The 20,207-nt window shown below is 35.3% G+C and overlaps 1 protein-coding gene across 1 annotated transcript in view; it reads left to right on the top strand.

The window, feature by feature from the left end:
• Window positions 1–19,557, top strand: part of LOC150077293 (lipase maturation factor 2-like) — a 378,351-nt gene extending 358,794 nt beyond the window's left edge. Inside the window, exons 14-16 of the mRNA XM_090386704.1 lie at window positions 4,907–5,018; window positions 11,071–11,182; window positions 19,139–19,557. Coding sequence (XP_090242830.1) covers window positions 4,907–5,018; window positions 11,071–11,182; window positions 19,139–19,297 — 383 coding nt within the window. The 3' untranslated portion in view covers window positions 19,298–19,557. The remainder of the gene's footprint in view (window positions 1–4,906; window positions 5,019–11,070; window positions 11,183–19,138) is intronic.
• The last annotated feature ends 650 nt before the right edge of the window (window positions 19,558–20,207 follow it).

Below are 20,207 nucleotides of genomic sequence, written 5' to 3'. Positions count from 1 at the left end.
TTTAAAGGGGGTAAAGAAAATATTATTATTCATGTGGGGACAAATGATATTAAACGTACACGATCTGACGATTTGTTGGAAAAATACAGGACCATGCTGAAGAAATGCATCGAGCTAGGGCACAATGTCTATGTGTATTCAATTCTGCCCAGACACGATAGGAGGGATTATACGTTAAGAGCCTTGTGGATTAACTCAAGACTTGAAGGAATCTGCAAGGCTTTAGGGGGTAAATTTCTATCAGCATGGCCCACACTTGTAGGTAGAATGAATTTGTTTTGTAGAGGCAGGATACACTTAAACAAAGGTGGTGCAAACGTTTTTGCCAGTATTATTGAGGATACCTTAAAGGTTCAGGGAAACTGCTAGTTAGGATGGAAATGTGGGTAATACTGACACGCGTTTATCTGATAATATTGGTCAAAGTAACTCTTGCACATACCTTAAGAGTTCTTATCTGTTACCCCAACTGGACGTATTATCTAGATGTTCTGGGGCCAGAAACGTTTCACGTGAGCGGGTAGCTAATATCAGGGAAGAGAGCCTAAAAAACCTCAAGGGTTGTGTTAGGGTTGTTAAATATAAAAGAACAGTATATCTTAATTGTTTATACAGTAACGTTAGAAGTGTCGTCAATAAAATGAGCGAATTCGAACTGCTAGTTAAAACAAGTAACGCGGACATAATAGGACTTACAGAGACGTGGTGCCACCCAGAAATTGGGGATGATGAGTTTCAGTACGGCTTATATAATGTATTTAGGAAGGATACGTTAGATAGAAGGGGTGGTGGGGTAATGCTTATTATCAGAAGCAGCCTGAGTGTGACGATAGCTTTCCCGGATTCAGACATTTCACATGCTAGTATAGAGTCTGTATGGTGTGAGATAGTTGGAAACAAAGTTATATTGCGAGTAGGAGTAATTTACAGACCAGGTGATTGTGAAGATTATGACAAAAGCCTCTACATGCAAATGGCATGGGCAAGTAAGCGTCAATGCCTTATTATGGGTGATTTCAATTTGCCTCTAATTGATTGGAGTAAATGGGAAGGAAACTCGACATGGGGAACAAAATTTTTAAATCAACTAGATGACTGTTATTTGTATCAACATGTCAGGGAAAGTACTAGAGAAAAGAATATCCTAGACCTCATCATCACATATGAATCAGATGACATAAGAGGACTGACAGTAGAGGAACCAGTAGCAGGAAGTGATCACGGAGTTCTATGGTGGATGATGACGAGAGAGGTAGCAGAAGTAAAAGGCAAAGGAATGGGTTTTAATTTCAGAAAAGGAAATTACGATGCCTTAAGGTACTACGTGGCCTCTATTAACTGGATAGATATCGCGCAGAGAATGAATACAATTGAACTATGGTACGCTTTTAAAACATTAATCACAGATGCCTTGAATGCGTATATACCATTAAAAAAAATACTCCACGAGAAGGGTTCCAAGTTGGATGAATAGTGAAGTTGCCACATTATTTGAGCAGAAAAAGGTGGCATGGAAAGGTTACAGAGCAATAAAAAGTACTGAAGCCTATAACAGCTACAAGGTGATGTGTAATAGAGCCACAGAAAAGGTTCGACAGGCAAAGGCAGTTTATGAGAAATCACTAGCAAACAGAGCAAAGAGGGGGGATAAAGAATTCTTCACATATGTAAATGCCAAGAAGAGCAGGACAAACCAGATCAGACCTTTACGTAAGGGAAAGGGGATAGTAAAATAACTCAACAGTTATTTTGCATCGATATTTACAAATGAAAAGCCTTTTGTGGCAATGGGAAATTGTGGGAGCGAAGTTAAAAAATATGTAATTAATGATATTGAAATTTCGCAAGATTATTTAATGAAAAAACTTTCGAGCCTACAGACCAATAAGGCTCCTGGAGTTGATGGAATATACCCTATAATCTTAAGAGAGGCGGCAAGCGAGTGCATTGAACCATTGAGGCTAATTATGCGAGCATCACTAGACTCTGGGGAGATTCCCTTGGATTGGAAAAGTGCAAATGTATCTCCCATACATAAGGGTGGCTCTAAAAGTGAAGTTGGAAATTATCGACCTGTCAGTCTGACTTCATTAGTAGGGAAAATCATGGAGGCAATGATCAAGGGTGGAATTCAGGATCATTTGGATCGAATTGAAATTCTCAAGGATACTCAGCATGCTTTTGTAAAGGAAAAATCATGTTTAACAAATCTGGTTTGCTATTTCGAAAGGGTCACTCACTAGCTGGATTTAGGGCATGATTTCGACATTGTTTATTTAGATTTTAGCAAAGCTTTTGACTCAGTCCCACATGAGCGGTTGCTTTATAAGCTGGAACAGGTTGGAATCACTGGGAAAATCCTTAGATGGATAGAAGGATGGCTTCAGGGCAGGAGGCAGAGGGTTGTGATAAATGGCTATTCCTCAGATTGGGTTGATGTAAGAAGTGGGGTTCCCCAAGGATCAGTATTAGGACCACTGTTGTTTTTAATTTTCATAAACGACATTGATGAAGGGATAGAGGGCGTGATGTCTAAATTTGCAGATGATGTTAAAATTGGTAGAGTAGTTAATGATCACTGTCAAGCTGAGCTTCTTCAGAGAGACCTAGATAGACTTCAGGAATGGTCAGAAAAATGGCAGCTGTGCTTTAATCCAACAAAGTGTAAGGTATTACACCTGGGAAACAGTAATCCCAAAAAAACTTATTCACTTGGTGGAGTTCAACTAAACCCAGTACTGGAGGAAAGGGACTTGAGTGTTACGATATGGTCAGACATGAAATTCTCTGAGCATTGTAAACAGGTTGTAAGGAAGGCCCATGGTGTCCTATCGATGATCTATCGAACTTTTGCAAGTAGAGATAGGGACGTGATAATTCCATTATATAAGGCTTATGTTAGACCACGCTTGGAATACTGTGTTCAAGTGTGGAGACCGAACCTAAAGAAAGACATCTAGCTTCTTGAAAGGTTGCAAAGACAGGTAACTCGCCTGGTGATATCGGCAAAAGGGCATCCTTATGAAGAAAGACTTCGAATATGTGGGTTGCAGAGTTTGGAAACTAGACACCTTAGAGGAGATTTGATTGAGGTGTTTAAGGCTCTGAGAGGCATCAGTAAAATGAATGAGGACGAAATTTTCAAGATTATAAATGATGCTAGAACTAGGGGACATAAATTGAAATTATGGGGGGAAATGTTTAGATTGGACTGCAGGAAGTTTTATTTCAGCCAGCGAGTTATAAATTACTGGAATGAGTTGCCTTCATGGGTGGTAGAGGCCGACAGTTTGGGGAAATTCAAAGGTCATCTGGATAGTACTTTCGGGTAAGGGAAGCGCATTGGATGATAGGTTTAATTTCATTTTTTTTTTTTTTTATTAATTATTATTATTTAGTTATTTATTTTATTTTATTATTTTTTTTTTTTTTTGTTTTTATCATTGTTTTGTTCGGATTTTTTTTTTTTTTTTATGGCTGGTGCAGCATAAGCCATAGGCTTTCTTGCACCATGCGGCCGTTACTAATACTATTTAGACCCAAGATTTCTAATCAATTGTCGAATAGTAGGATATCGTGGATCCGGTGTGTTTTTTTTTTTTTTTTTATTAATTGTATCCACAAGGTGGATGGATCCATACCTCTTCCTCAGATCCTGTGTGGGTTGTTGTGCTGGCTAGTTCTGGAGGTGGTGGGGAAGGGTAGAGATTTGGCTGTTCTTCCAGTTTTTTAAGTTTACTTTCTTGTTTCTTCAGATCTTCCTCTATTGCCTTTTTAAATATGTTAGATTATTAGTTAAATTCAATTCCTTGTTTTCTGATTACAGAAGTGGCCTCAGTTCAGCAATACTAGAATTCTTTCCACTGGCCACCAGTACAATGAAAGAAAATTTAAGGAAGCATTCTCTATAAAAATGTTATATTAATTTTAGCATCATAGTAATTTGGTTTATTCTTTTTTCTTTCTGTCCTTAAAAAAAACAGCCTATGTATGGTCTGAGGATGGGTTCTGATAAGGTTCCCCAAATTGTTACCTTAATGTATAGGGATTTAGTTAGTAGCTAAATAAATTATCTTAATATTCATCTGGTTTAAGAGAAAAACTAGATTTCAGTAACTGTTAATTTTAACTTCAGAAACACTTGCCATTTGTCAAATGTTAGGTTATATTTCATTGAAGCTAATGTACATGCATTGCTAGAATATTTTAAAGAATTTTATTGTGCTTAAAAATGTTAACAAACATCTCATTTTATTTTAGATCCGGTGATTTTATTTTAAATAAATGAATATTTGAAAAATTTTTTAGTAAAATTCATAAATACTAGAATTTCTGAGATTTCGCTTATTTCAACAAAATTTGCTTTATTTCTTCTCATCTTTAAAAAATAGCCTATGTACAGTCTGAGGATGGATTCCCAAAATGTTATCTCAATATATAGGGCTTTTGTTAATAATTAAATAAACTATCTTATTATTCACATGGTAATAAGAGTAGTTGTTCTAGAAAAACTAAATTTCGATAACTGTTGATTTTGACTTCAGAAATGCCGTTTCCTTATGTTATCAAACCAAGTGACGACCAGTGAGAAAAATCACTTCCCATTTTGAAGTGTTATTTATATTTCGTTGAAGTGTACATATATTTCTAGAATATTTTAAAGAATTTGATTGGGCTTAAAAATATTAACAATCTTCCATCATTTTATTTTAAATGAATATTTTCAATTTTTTTTAGTAAAATTCATAAATATTAGAATTTCTGAGTATTGCTTATTTCAACAAAAGCTGCATTATTTCTTCTATTTTTAAGAAAGGAAAATAAAAACTTCTGAAAATATATTTTAAAAAAATAAGTATATGATCTGCACTGATTTAAATTTTTTTTTTGTTTTGTTTTTTTTCAGTTCTTGATCTCCTTGATCATGACAAAATCCCATTTCCATCAAACAGACCACCAAAGTATATTAGAGCTACGTTATATAAGTATAAATTTTCCCCAGTTGCAAATAGAAAAAAGTAAGTCACTACTGATTGCTATGCTAAACCTTAACTTTAAGATGTTCCCTGATTATACTTGGAATATTGATTTCAAAATTAATATTTCATAATACTACAAAATTGGGTAAAATAATTAAAAAGAATTCTTATCTAACTTGTAAAACTGATTTTTGTATGGACACACACACACACACACACACAGGGTATAATGTTTATTTTAAGGATTCATAACTGTACATTGCTACCAAAAAAAAATCCACCAACATTGGGAAGTATAAAGTTTTCAGACAATTAACTACATTGGATAAATGAAACTTGAAATTAATAAATAAATACAAATAGCTAATAAACAAGGAGCTTTTGAGGCAATGTGCCTCTTTATTAAAAAATAACACAGCATATGGTAACATGTTAATCACTGGCCTTTTTGGTTTGACAGGCCTTGAGACTTGTCTTCTGTGTCACAGGGTGATTATTCATTTGAAAATCTGTGAAATAGATGGTGATACTTCTCACTGTGCATCGCCTCCATAGCCGAGTAGTCGTGAGCGGGAGTGCAGTGGCACACGCTCCTTGAGTAGACCGGAGTTCAAGCCCCTGACTGCTAAATACGGTCGATCTGCCAACCTACACTGGACCAGTGTGGCAGATTATGGTCCATTTCCCTCAACATGAATTGTTGAGGAAGCTTCCATCCTGCAGTGGGTTGTGCATTGTATTATATGGACATTAAATAGAATTGCAGAACCTGAATATGATTTTACTCTGTGATTACATCCAACTTTATGATAGATAAATGGGTTGGTTTATTGAATGTATTTTTTCATGTTTGGTATAAGTAGTGGCATATGACAAAAGATGCAAACTAATGCAGAATCATCCAAAAGAGGGAAAAAAAAAAATGGCAGTTCTGAAAATTAATTACTCTGTGGCTGAAATTAAATATTTTTACATATAACCATTCTTTTCAGTTTTCATTTAGTTTACTCAAGCTATACAAATCCTTTCAAGCTTCAATCAGGTCTCCTCATAGGTCCTATATTCCACATTCTGCAATTGTAGATGTAGTCTTTTGTGGTAAGAGTAACCTTTTGTATCCTTGACTAATCTTGTTTCTGTTCTCTGCACCCATTCCAACAGATCCACATTCTTAGCATTAGCAAAGACACATGATGCAAGAAAGCAAGCTTATACAGTATCAACCAAAAAAAAAAAAAAAAACCCTTCTCATTTCACCCATCCACTTGTTCCAAATGTTTGTCTAGTTCTGCCTTGAATCTATTTAAGCTATCAACTTCTACAACAGATGGAAGTTTGTTCCAGCAATCAACCACCCACTGGCTAAAGGCAAACTTCTGCACATCTATTCTACAACTGTCTTTCCTCAATTTGAATTTATTAACCCTGAGAGACTTCACTAATGTTAGTCCAAGAGCAGCAGTGCCCATTAATGACCACTGTCTTTTGCCACTCAACCATCACTTTATCCATAGCAGTAACTTGTTCGTATGCAGTCTTATGTGGAACAGTATCAAATACTTTTCTGAAATCTAATTGTTTATGATATTAATCCCGTTTTTTCATTGGATTCTTTTGTTAGTACTCATAGTAACCAGACTGGTTAGACATGAATTCTCCTTAACTAATTCTTGCTGTGACTTCTGTATAAAAGCATCCCTGTTAAGATGCTCCTGAAGTCAGTGTTAAGCAATTACTCCATTATTTTCCCTGGAACAAGAAGTCACACTTACAAGTCTGTAATTACTCACTTTATCATTTGATTTACATTTGTGAATATGGGAGATGTTTGTGCATCTCCCATATTCACAAAGCTTATAGGGATCTCCCCTGAATCCAGTGATGCTCTCATATTTATGGCTTAAGGTTTGTTTACCTCTTGCTGCTGCTTTTAATATCCATGGATAGATTCTATTAGCCCAAGGTGCATTATTGCCTTTTAGGTCAACAATTTCTCTTCCATTTTCCCCTCAGGTGTTACAGAATCATTTAACTCCTAGTTAGAATGAGATTTACCTCTGGTATGCCCATCTCTAAAAACATTATGGATAAATGTAGATACAAAACACTTATTCAGTTTGTCAGCAACCTGAATAGGATCATGAATAGTTTTGCCATTCAAATCTAGCAGACCAATGTCCACTAGATTTGAATGGCATAACTTATCCCTTTCCTTCTAGTGTTAACTTAAACAAAGCAGTTCTTGTAATCTGCCTTAGCTTGCCTAAACCCCATTGTGATTTCATTGCAAACTAATTTGTACTGACTGTAGATTTCTGTGCCCCGTGATAATCTATAAGCATCCCATGTATTTTTCTTTGCTACCACTTGTCTCATCAGTTCATCTGACCCCTATTTATGTCTAAACTTGTAATAGTATCTCTTAATTGGTATAAAAAAGCTAAGAGCTTCTAAATTTGCATCCCTGAATTCTTACTACTTAAAATTTAAAGTTGGTAAGTCATTTCTCACTGAAAAGAATTTTAAAAACTGAGACCATTGTTTGTCACCTTTACAAAAGTAAAATTCCTTCTGTTACCCTTGATAGTATATATATATATATCTTTTAAATATGGCCCACATGAATACATTATCACTATCAGTTCTTTTCTAATGCAGCAGGGGGTTACTACTGATAATCAGAACATGATTAGTGCTTTCTTCCAATAAATCCAGAAAAGTTCTACCGTGTGAGTGACCAACTCACAAGTTCCATCTAATATCTGGAAAGTTAAACTCCCCATTACAAGAAATTCATTTTTGTTGACCCACTATTTTTGCCTGTATATTTGTTTGTTTTGCTCATCAGTCATTTATACTGTAATGGACTCTTACTCTAATTTTTTGTCATGTTGAACTGACTCAACCCTACAATGGATACCCGCATCAGTTGGGTGTTGTTTCTTAGATTTTATATCTTACTTAACCAACTGCATAACTTCCGCCCCATCTCTCTCTCTCTCTCTCTCTCTCTCTCTCTCTCTCTATCTCTCTCTTTCTCTCTCTCTCTCTCTCTCTCTCTCTCTCTCTGTACACAATTAATAAAATTTAATTGTTGCTATTTAGTTAGAGTTGGTAAAATTTAAATCCACACATCAAGAATTTCATTAATATTCTTTGTAATGTGGTAGGCAAAGGGTTTATATTCATTTGTACACCAACATCGAGCCATGATTGATGAAGAGGGTGAAGAAATGTACACCGAAATTGAGTCTTCTAGATGAGCAGAAAACCCACTGCACTATCATTATGGGGGACTTCAATGCTAAGGTTGGAAAAAGACAAAACAGTGCAGAAAGGGGAACTATTGGAAATTTTGTAATTGGTGAAAGAAATGAAAGAGGTGAAAGACTTGTGGAATTTGCAGACTCTCAAGGATTGTCAGCAATGAACACTTTTTTTTTTTTTTTTTTTTCAAGAAAAGGGTGAACAGAAAGTGGACGTGGAAGAGTCCAAATGGATTAACAACTAATGAAATTGACTTCGTCCTCACTAACAGAAGATATATCGTGAATTCTGTTACCGTCCTGAATAAGGTAAATGTTGGAAGCCATCACAGAATGGCAAGATGCACACTTGATATAGATGTAGGAAAAGAAAGGAAAAAACTGTCTCGAGTAAATAATACGAAGGTCTTTCAGATAACAGAAGAGGAGAAAAATAAGTACAGCTAGGCCTCGCATAACGCGAGTTCGATTAACGTGATATTCAGTTAACGCTATCTGAAAAATGATACCACTTTTCACTTTACACGATGAAAATTTCCAGTTAATGCGATCTTTTTTTTTTTATGCGATAGTTGAAAAAGATTTGAATCGCCCGTTAAGCTTACCGTGAGTCGTACGGTCAATAAACAAACGTTTGCCTGCTGCCCACCTTGGTGTGTTCCATCAACCATCGGAAGAAGACGTGTTTGTCTCCTGCTAATAAAGTCAATGCAGACTTGCATTTAAAAATTCAAATTTTTAAATGAGCCAGATGAAAATGTTACCGTGAAGGAGATAACGGTAAAAGAATTAGATGAAATATTTCGTATCACATAGAACCTCAAACAAAAGGTTTGATGTTCTCTGCGATATTTATTTTGCCAGGGCCCAGAGAAGATTGTTGTCGGCTATCGGAAATTGATTGATGAAAAGAGAAAGTCAACACTGTTCAAATATTTCTGCAACAGTCATTTCTTCATTGTGTATTTTATGTCAGAGGTTCCCAAAGTTTCTCGGTTCACAGCGCCTTTAATGTCTCGGTAATTTTTTCAAGGCGCACCCAGACCAAAAGAAATACCTAACAGTTTCATTTAGTAGTTAGGTCCAAACAACTTAATAAGAAATGCTGAAACTGTGAACTACCTCGAGCTAGTAGTTCACACGGTGTCCGACAGATGTCGAGTATCGCTGTGTTTCCCTCGAAAACTTAAAATATTCCGTGGTGCACAGTTTAAGAACCGCTGTTTTATGCAATAAACATTTAATTCCATAATTATTTTCATTATCTTTTACATTATATACAATTAAAAAGTTATTTAAAAGGTATTTTTAAAATTCTTTATGGACATTCCAGAAGGTCAAGGACCAATTATAATTTTTCCTATTGGTTATCATATTCGATTAATCCGTTTTGCGCGATGCACTCGCGGGATGAATTAATCGCATTAATCGAGGCCCACCTGTATTGACACAGACAGCAATGCAAGGAGCTGTATCATGATCAGTGAATAACCAGGAAAAGTATTCATCACTGATCAATAATTGTGAGATGCTCCAGATTCCAATCTAAGAAAGAAGTGCTGTTTCAAACAGAACTGACAAAACAATCTCAATTTTGAAGTCCATATCCCTGATTCGATATCTCTATTCAATTCATAATAGAGACTATGATACCAACCATATCCAGATCCAATTGTCAAAAATATAAAGTCCAAATCCAGGAATCAAACAAAACTCATGATCCCAAAATTTGCAGCCATGTGGTGAAAACCATTGCTGCATATGCCCAACAAGTAATTAGAACCTTTGAGCTACTTTTTTATCACAATTAAAACCCTACTGCTATTCTTCTGCCCTGCTTGTTATGTGCTACAATAGCATTACAAATAGCAAGTCATAACTTACAAAATCACTAGCTAAATTTAAAAGTAAGCTAATGAATGACTAAGAGTATTTAAACTATTTGTAAAACAATTTAATATGTTAATTAATCAAAAAGAAGGTAAAAATTTCCAATAAACTTTTTCCACGAGCACAAAATTCTGCATCCTGGCACTTATAATCTCGTACCCGTATTTTAGTATTTGGTTATTTTACCTTCTTTTGCAGTGTGAGGTGCTCAGACACATGCTGTTATTGAGACTACTGGATATTTTATTACTACATAATCTTACATTATTCTGATTTCTACATGTTATCGCTTTAAGTCATCCATATTCAGTAGCATAAATGTTTGATCACTGCACAATCATACATTGAGATTTTTATGTGTCATCTCTTTGTCATTCATGTTTGCTGGCTCCCTGAATGAAATCATTCACATCTTTTATAGATGCCCTCTATATACATTTCCTTTTTATGTTTATTATTATTAGAAATAATAAGTTAATTGGAATTTAAAAAAAAAAAAAAAAAAAAATTGCTCGCACCTAAGTCTTGCTTGCTCTTTCAAAATGAAGTTAAATACTAATTGCAGAAAATTAGGATCCATTTCCTCCCCACCACCCAAAGGTTCAGATTGTCTTTGGGAGTTGAGTATAGCCATGAGTATGAAGGGAATGAAGGTTTACATGTCACAATATATGTATTGAACATATATGTATTGTTTTGAAATTTCATTCTATCACTTTACATTGGATGTTGCTGATTTATGACTATAAATTAATAGTCTGAGATTATTGCACAAAATTATTTTTTGTGTAATTAGCAATACTGTGGGTTGTTAAATGATTGATAAAACTGCATTTATATTGAGATATATATATTTTTTTAATCTGTCCTTTACTCATTTTTACAGTTAAATATATTTTGATGGGCAAATATTAAAAATAAAACTTAACTTATAGACAATCAATTTCTGACTGGTGGACAAGACAAAGAGTGGAAGAATACTTCTCGGCTGTTGATCTCAATCAAAAACAGCTGACAGATTTTCTCAGTGCTGCAGGAATTCCATCAGTAAGTATCTTCATACATGTCTATCAGATTCAGCTTATCCATTTTGGTGTATGAGATGAATAATCAACAACATGATTTCATTAATATTTGGCATGTGAATGTTGTAGGCCATGCAAAAGCAGTTACTGATTTTTAAAACACAAATGAATAAATAAATAAATAGTGGAATTATTGTCATATGTCAGGGAAATGGGAATATGCTGTGCAAAATGGATAGGTGGAATAGGACCAGTGTATGTCTGCCAGAAGCAAAAGTAGATGATGTTGTGGAGCAGATATATTTTAAGGACAAAAAAAGTTGATACTGTTATACATGTGGACACTATCAGGGCCAGATTGAGGATGAAATAAGCCCCTGGCCATATTTAAATTTGAGGCTCCTTTAATATATATATATATATATATATATATATACACACACACACACACACACACACACAAATACTACATAGGTTTTTATATTTATATTGTGAAAAATAATTCCTTGATAAAAAAATGTAAAATAAGTGGTCAAAAATGTTTTGTTTTTTGACTTGAAAAATAAAGTAACATAAAAACAATTTTAATAGTAACTTTTAACTTAATTATTGTACAATAAAATGGTATAAGAATAAAATTTAAATACTTAAGAAGTTAAATTTAAGTATGGTTTTATATTACACATTTCCTTGGTTTATTATTAGAAATTTTTATCACTACTTAAGAAAATATTTAGACTGAAAATGAGGCCTCTCTTCTGTTGAGGGCCCCCAGCCATGGCCAGTTTGGCCATAGCCGTAATGCGGCCCTGACACTAATGATATTAAGAGTAGGCAATATGGTATTTAATTAACACTAATTAACATCATTTAATTACAGTGCAATTTGGGAAAAAGTTGTGAGGTAGGATTAATTTTGAAAGTGTCTGCAATCATGCCTAGACATAGGAGGAAGTATATGTTGTGAGAGCCTTGTCAATCAGATTTCTGCCCTGGAGAGATGGTGCAAGGCTCATGGGATAGAATTTTTCTAGACGTGGTCTCTGCTTGTTAACAGGAGAGACTGCTTCTACTACAGGAATGGGATACACTTAAAGTGGTGCAAGAATATCTACTGATAGCTTTGGGGGGGGAGATATACAGACTAATACATTAACTAGAGCCACAGGCAGAGTTGAAAGTGATTCTTGCATTGCTTCCATTGGAAAATGCAGCAGCATGGAAAGCATGCTGTTGGATTTTGAGCCCTACTGTCTTTCATCATGGAATGAGTAAATCCATGGGCTGTGTTAGGGTACCTATGAGTAAAAACATAGACATATATACTTGTATGTACAAAAAAGCTAGGAGCATTTTAAATAAATTTAATGAATTTGAAGTACTGATTAAGTTATTATATGAAGACCTTGTGTCACTCAGGCATAAGGGATGGAGAATACAATATGTACACACAGGACAGAAAGGTGAGGTGGGGGATCATGCTCTTAGTTAAGGAACATATTACATCTAAGGCAGTGCATCAAGTCAGCATTGAATCAGTTTGGTATGGCATAAGTCAGGAAAATGAAATTGAGAGTAGGATTGTGTTATAGGCATAATGACGGTGATTAGTATAACAAACACTTATACAAAGAAAGAGTGAAACAATAGATAAATGTCTTATAATTATAATGGGTTTTTAATTTTCTAGATAATGACTGGAACTTGTGGGTTGGTCACTGCAGTCACTAGCAAGACTTTTGTGGATTTATTGAATGACTTTTCTAGAGAAGCAACAAGAAGTAATAATCTTGATCTGATCTGATTATCGGCAGTGACTCTTCATGCATTAAGAACCTGTAGGTCAATGACCCTCTGGGAAGCAGTGATTACAGTGTACTGATGTGGGACTTACTTAATGACAACTACTGTCAAGGGTAAAGGGAGAACTCTTGCTTCCATAAGAGCGACTACAGTGGTCCCAGACTTTTTTTTTTTTTTTTTTAAATCTGTACAGTGGAACCATCTGATGATGCCAGCAGCTAATGCTAAATGGGAAGTATTCAAGCGAGTAATCATAGATGCTACTAGGCTTTTCATACAAACAAAGAAATATCATTCCAGGCTTAAACCTAAATGGATGTCAGGTGAACTGGTGAGACTTGTGGTTGAGAAAAAAAATGCATGGGATACGTATAAATTATCTGATAATACAGAAGCCTATGGTAGATATAAACTAGACTGTAATTGATTCACAAAGGAGGTTAGGCAAGCCAAGGCAGAAAACAAGAAGGCTCTGGCAAAAAAATGCCAAGAAATGCAACAAAGGCTTGTTTACTTATATTAACTTAGAAGGACTGGGTTGAATCACATTGGCTTACTTGACGACAATAGTTTAATTGTTCATGATCCTGCCCAGTTTGCTGCCAAACTGAATAGGTATTTTACATCTACATTCACACATGAGTAGTTCTTTATTGAGGGGAATTCCAGAAGTTTATTAGAATCTAACAGGGAGCTAAATGATTTAGTGAAAAGTGAGAGAAAAGTGGAAGAGGAATTGAAGTTCAATGTAAAATTAGTGCCTGCAGTGGATGGGATTCATCCAGGTATATTAAGGGAGGCAGTAAAGACTGTAAGCAAACCCCTTATCCATAATTATGAGAGTAATTGTGCAGGCAGATATGAAGTTACAGTACTCAAGGTGCTGCCTGACCATTGCCTTATACAAGGAAATAATCACCTCCCTATCCCTGCTAGAAAATTTCCTGTATATCATTGACAAGACAACATGAGCTATTCTTGCAGACCATCTGCACTGCTCAGAGAACTTCATATCTGCCTGCACAATTACCCCCAGGTCCTTTTCATTCTCTACCACTGTCAGTGTAGTACCACAGAGTTGATAGGTTGCTCTGGGGTTTCTGTTTCCCATATGTAGTACTTTACGTTTGTCAATGTTAAACTTCAAACTTGTTGAGCTCCTTTCTCAATTTTAAATTTGCTGCTGTCTCTAGTCTAATAAAGGAGATAAGATAGCATTCGCATATATTTTCTTCAAAATCAATGTATGGGTTATCTATGCCTCATCTTTCCAATGCCCGAAACATTGCCTTATGCTGTATGGAGTTAAATCCCTTTTCATAATCTACAAATTCCAGGCATAATGGTGTTTTATATTCATTTGCTTTCTCCATTAGCTGTGATATTATGTGATGGTGATCCATAGTTGAGAATCCTCTCCTAAAGCCAACTTGCTCTTTCGGTTGGTTCTCATCAAGTATTCTTTCTAATCTGTTAGTCATTACTCTGGGGTTACTGCTTCCCGTATGTAGTACTTTACATTTGTCACCTCTCAGCCCATCTGCTCAACTTTTCTAGATCCTGTTGCAACAGCGTACTGTCATTAGTGTAATTAACAACCCTGCCAACCTTCGGATAAAATGGATATTTTATCCATTGTATGCTGCAATGGATAAAAGGATGGTTGAGTGGGAGAATACAGTGGTTATCAATGGATGCTGCTCTTCATGGACTAATGTTATTAATCGAGTTCCCCAGGGTTCGGTGTTGGGCACATTGTTGTTTTGGATATTTATCAATGATATTGCTGAAGGTATATTAGCATTAGTTGAGGCATATGATGTAAGAAAGGAAGCCTATACAGCATCAACAAAAAAAAAAAAAAAAAAACCTTTCCATTTCACCCATCAGGCCATTCCAAATGTTTGTTTAGTTCAGCCTTAAATTTATTTAAGCTATCAACTTCCCCAACAAGTCTGGTGGAAGTCTGTTCCAGCAATCAACTACCCACTGGCTAAAAGCAAATTTCCACATATCTGTTTTACAACTGCCTTTCCTTAATTTGAATCTATGCACCTCGGGTTCTTAATCTCGGCAAGCAAAAGTATCCCATCAGCAAAGAGCCTGCTGAAACCATTCAAGGTCTTATACACTTCAATCAGATATCAGGGTTAATGTCTAAGTTTGCAGATGATACGAAGGTTGGCAGGGTTGTTAATGACAGTAATGATAGTATGTTACTGCAACTAGGTCTGGAAAAGTTGAGCAGATGGTCTGAGAGGTAGCAACTCAAACATTTACAAATGTCAAGTACTACATATGGGCAGCAGTAACCCCACAGTACCGTAACAACTGGGTGATACTACACTCGGGGTAGTGGAGAATGAAAAGGACCTTGGGGGCTAATTGTGCAGTCAGATAGGAAGTTTTCTGAGCAGTGCAAAGAGGCTGTAAGAGTAGCTCATGGTGTCTTGTCAATGGTATACAGGAATTTTGCTAGAATGGATAAGGGGATGATTGTCCCTTTGTATAAAGCAATGGTCAGTATACAGGTCTGGAAGCCTCATTTTAGGAAAGATGTAGAGCTGCTGAAACACGTACAGAGAAGGGCAATTAGATTGGTGAGTGGAAAAAGGGTTGCTGTTACCAAGAAAGGCTTGATTTTTCTGTCCCATAGTGGAACAATGGCACAAACGGCTTAACAGTTTCTTTAAAGAAACCGAATTTAAAATTGTGGCCAGGCCAATACGGAAATTACACACTATACTGAACATTCGCTCAGTCAGTCTTTTCCTCGTTCGCAACACAAATTAATGATCTGGTATACATTTCTTGCCGTGATTGCAACTTGTCTTACCAGGGTTCGACACGGTTTCCTTTGAATATTCGTGTTAATCAACATGCTGCCTCAGTTCATGCTTCTCGTTCAGCAGCATCAGAATTAACCTTTCACGCCGTTAACAAGAAACACTTTTATTTAACACTGCCAAAATACTTAGTGTCCATCGTAATTATGCATGACTATTAATTGCAGAAACTGTAGAAATAAAATTACACAAATTCTGTTAAAGTTGGTCAGCCGTATCCGATTCGTGGGCTTTTACGCGCATGCGTGAAGACTAATTATCCCTATTTAAGTTTCATGCGCAAGCATATTCAGTAATTTTCATTCCTGTGATCAAGATATACGGTCGAAAAGCGTTGTCAACTTCAGGAAGGAAAATCGTTTTGCAATTTTTTCTTAAAATTCTTTTAATTAATTTTCTTATTTTTAATTGTGTTTAATTGGGCTAAATTTAATTATTTATTACCCTAATGTAAGTTTATAGATTTTTTTTTTTTGTTTGTTTTAATTTCTGGAGAGTATCATACGGAAGTGTTCTACGTACTATATTGAGATAAACTTCTCTTGTTATTTTACAAATATTGATAACAACATAGAACGTATTAAGCATTACAGCTCTGGTTCATACTGTCTAGTACAATAACATGCATTTTTGTTCCTTTATGTTTTATTTTCTTATGTGCCACTCCAGCTATTTCACTGCTGTCCCCAGATAAAGTTTTTAATTGAACTAATTAAAAATATAACTTTTTATTTATTTATTTTTTTCTTCATTCTTCTGAGGATATTATGTGGTTTTTGTAATTTTAGTATAGTAGTATATCGGGAATATAGTAGCAGTATTTTATTAGTCATTCCTGAGTTACGTAAAACTCTACCTACGTAAGAAGTCCTGGAACGTATGTTATGTCGGGAGACTTACTGTATTTTTGAATTAACCGGGAAATCGATTATCCTCTTTTTTTTTTTTTTTTTTTTTTTTTACCCTCTGTCCCAGAAAATCGAGTCTACTGTTCTGTATTTCTGCATGTAGTAGTGGCATGTGATGCAAGAAAGCAAATGTTATGAGCTTATGCAGCATCAGCCAAAAAAAAAATCACGCCATTCCCTCCAAATGCCTGTCCAGTTCCTCCTTAAATTTATTCACCCTATCAACTTCCACAACAACAGATGGAAGTTGTTCCAGCAATTAACCACCCACTGGCTAAAAGCAAATTTCCGCACATCTAATCTACATCTGTCTTTTCTTAATTTGAATTTATGCCCCCTTAGGTTCGTAATCTGAACAAGTGGAAGGATCCCATCAGAATTCAGCGTGCTGAACCCATTCAAGGCCTTATACACCTCAATCAGATCACCGCACAGGTGCCTAGTCTCCAGCCACTGCAATTTGCAGAACTTAAGCCTCTCTTGATAAGAGGATCCCTTCATTCCCCTCACCAATCTTGTTGCCCTTCTCTGTACACGCTCAAGTAAATCTACATCCTTCCTAAAATGAGGCCTCCAGACCTGTACGCAGTACTCAAGGCGTGGCCTGACCATTGCCTTATACAGAGGGATAATCAACTCCTTTTCCCTGCTAGCAAAATTCCTATATATCATTGACAAAACCACATGACCTGCCCTGGCAGCCTGTCTGCATTGCTCAGAAAACTTCATATCTGCCTGCACAATTACTCCCAGGTCTTTTTCATTTTCTACCACCTTAAGTGTAGTACCACACAGTTGGTACATTTCTCTGGGGTTACTTCTACCCATATGCAGTACTTTGCATTTGTCAAGGTTAAACTTCAGTTGCCACTTCTTTGCCCATCTGCCCAAATTATCTAGATCCTGTTGCAGTAGCACACTGCCATTACTGTCAGTTGTCAGGGTTGTCATTAACAACCCTGTCAACCTTTGTATCATCTGCAAACTTCGACACTAAGCCTGATATACCTTCATCAATATCATTGATAAATATACAAAACAACAGTGGACCCAACACCGAATCCTGTGGGACTCCACTAATAACATTAGTCCAAGAAGAGCAGCACCCATTGATTACCACCCTCTGTCTTCTCCCACTTAACCATCCTTTTATCCATTGTAGCAACTTACCCTTAATGCCATTCTGCTCCAATTTGTACAATAGTCTTCCATGCGCAACAGTGTCAAAAGCTTTCCTGAAATCCAAATATATGATATCAAAATTATTTTTTGCATCCAGTTCCTTTGTAACCACATCATAATATCCTATCAAATTTGTCAGACAAGACTTTCCCTTAACAAACCCATGCTGTGTCTGAATTATTGCTGCAGTCTTGTCTAGATGATCCTGCAATGCATCTTTAACCAGCGACTCCATTATTTTACCCGGAACAGAAGTTAAACTAACTTGTGCAGTATGTGACTACATACTGCACAAGTTTCCATAGAAATGTTCTTATAAATGCCAAAGTATCACAAATTTCATCAGTTGGCAATGCATTGTTTTCAAATTTGAAATTGTTTTGTGGACAAGTTTCTAGGGGCATTAGTTCTGTTAGCTTCAGAGTCGGAGCTTACCAGATTCTATTATAAAAGAAAGAACTGTGCAGTGGTTGGAGAACTGACAAGTGCACAAAGAATATTATTCCAAGATAAAATCATGACATTTTAACAATTTCTCAAAGCAATGCTGAGTGTGAGAGAACATTCAGCTACATGACAAAAATGAAAAGAGTTCAGGTTAGGTGAAAATCTTCTTTCTAGTGAAGCATTTCTAAATGCTTCACTAGACAGCGAAGACCTGAACTCTGCTCAGAAAATACTTCAAGTCCAGACAATAGTGCCATTGTTATGAACAAAACTTTCACTTGGCATTTCTGCAACTCTGTCATTCTTGAAGAAATCAAAATCAGTTGGTGTCTAATAGAAAATCCAGACAAAACAATCCTAGGTGTACTAATTTGAAAACATAGTGTACTGGTAAATAATCCTGTCTGTATTTTAATAAGTATGTTTTTAGTGAAATTTAATTTTTGTGCAGTTTGAACTAAAAAAATAATAATAAACCACTTTTATTTGAAAAATCTCCCTTTTCCTTGTATTGGTCCACAATTCTCCTGTTTTTCTCCTGCTTTTTTGACAGTCAAAGGTTGGCTATAAAATAAAAATATTGCAAATTGACTCACATTGACCCAAAATTTTTTTTTTGATAATAGCTGTACATATCAACCTAAAATATATTTGGCACTACAAATTATTAGAATATAACAGAAAATGTCAGAATTATGTTCACTGTTATTTAGATAAATAGTGGAATTTTTAAATTTCTTCCTGGCATCTGTGTAATGTAAATCTAATATTAGTTTCTTTCTATTTATATAGGAAAAGACTAGATTCTTGAAAGTGACAAATACATTCCTTAAAAAGTCTTTAAACAGAATTAGGCAATGGATCTCTACCTTACGTGCTCCAACATTTATTTGGTCTCTCTTCAGTACTGGTCTGACAATTAATTTGCTCTATCCTTTGGTAAAATCATAAGTTTGTAACAGCTAAGAACTAATATAATTACTGGACTCTCAAGTGCCATAACTTGGCTTCAAAGTGTAAAGCAAAGTAAGAATATGAAACCTTCTTACATATATATTGCAGATTATTAAGAATTGTGCATGTGGTGTTGAAAAGGTGTGCATTCAGAAGACATAATCTAAATTATGTATCCTTATTAAAAATACCAAACAGCCACTGTTGTATTTTTGAATTCCTGTGGTTTATTCCAAAAACATTTTTGGAATAAATCACAAGCTACCAAAACAGTATTTTGTGTTGATTTATTTGCAGTTTCCACATATCAAAGATGTTAGGTATAACATTTGCCTTTTTAGTACTTTGCTGTCCTGCACATATGCATTATTGTGATTCTTCATTGTATTTATATGTATTAAATTATTTCTGGTTGTAGTTTTATAAAATTAAACTGTTTCTTCCGATTATTAAACAAAAGTATGTATGAGAAGCAATTTATAAAATTAAACGTTGTTTAACTGCTTTAAATTCTTCAGAACACAAGTTACATGTTTCAGTTTCTTGTTCTGCAAAACATATTGATCAGGTTTAATTTTAAGTATTTATTCTCATAAATAGGATAAAAATATGTTCAGCATGGATATAATAGTAACTTGCATACTTGTTGGAAATGTTAAAAATGTTCAAATTCTTTACTCTCCTCAAGTAAGGACACATGCAAATGCACACAACTCTTAATTGAGAGAGTGAAAAATGAGGATGAAGTTAGCATACAAAATGCTATAATTCTAAGAATTAATCAACCTTCATTCCTTTCACATAAAAATGCATGTTGTGTGACTACAAAATATGGTCTCTGCTTTAAATAAAATGTTAGTTTGCATTACAAGAAATAACTATGGAAATCTGTATTTATATAAGAAGT

This window comes from Mastigoproctus giganteus, chromosome 12 (assembly GCF_048544385.1).
Source record: "Mastigoproctus giganteus isolate SK-2022 chromosome 12, ASM4854438v1, whole genome shotgun sequence".
Taxonomy (NCBI): Eukaryota; Metazoa; Arthropoda; class Arachnida; order Uropygi; family Thelyphonidae; genus Mastigoproctus; species Mastigoproctus giganteus.
Note: the sequence above shows the minus strand (reverse complement) of the source record. Positions and strands in the feature narration are given on the sequence as shown.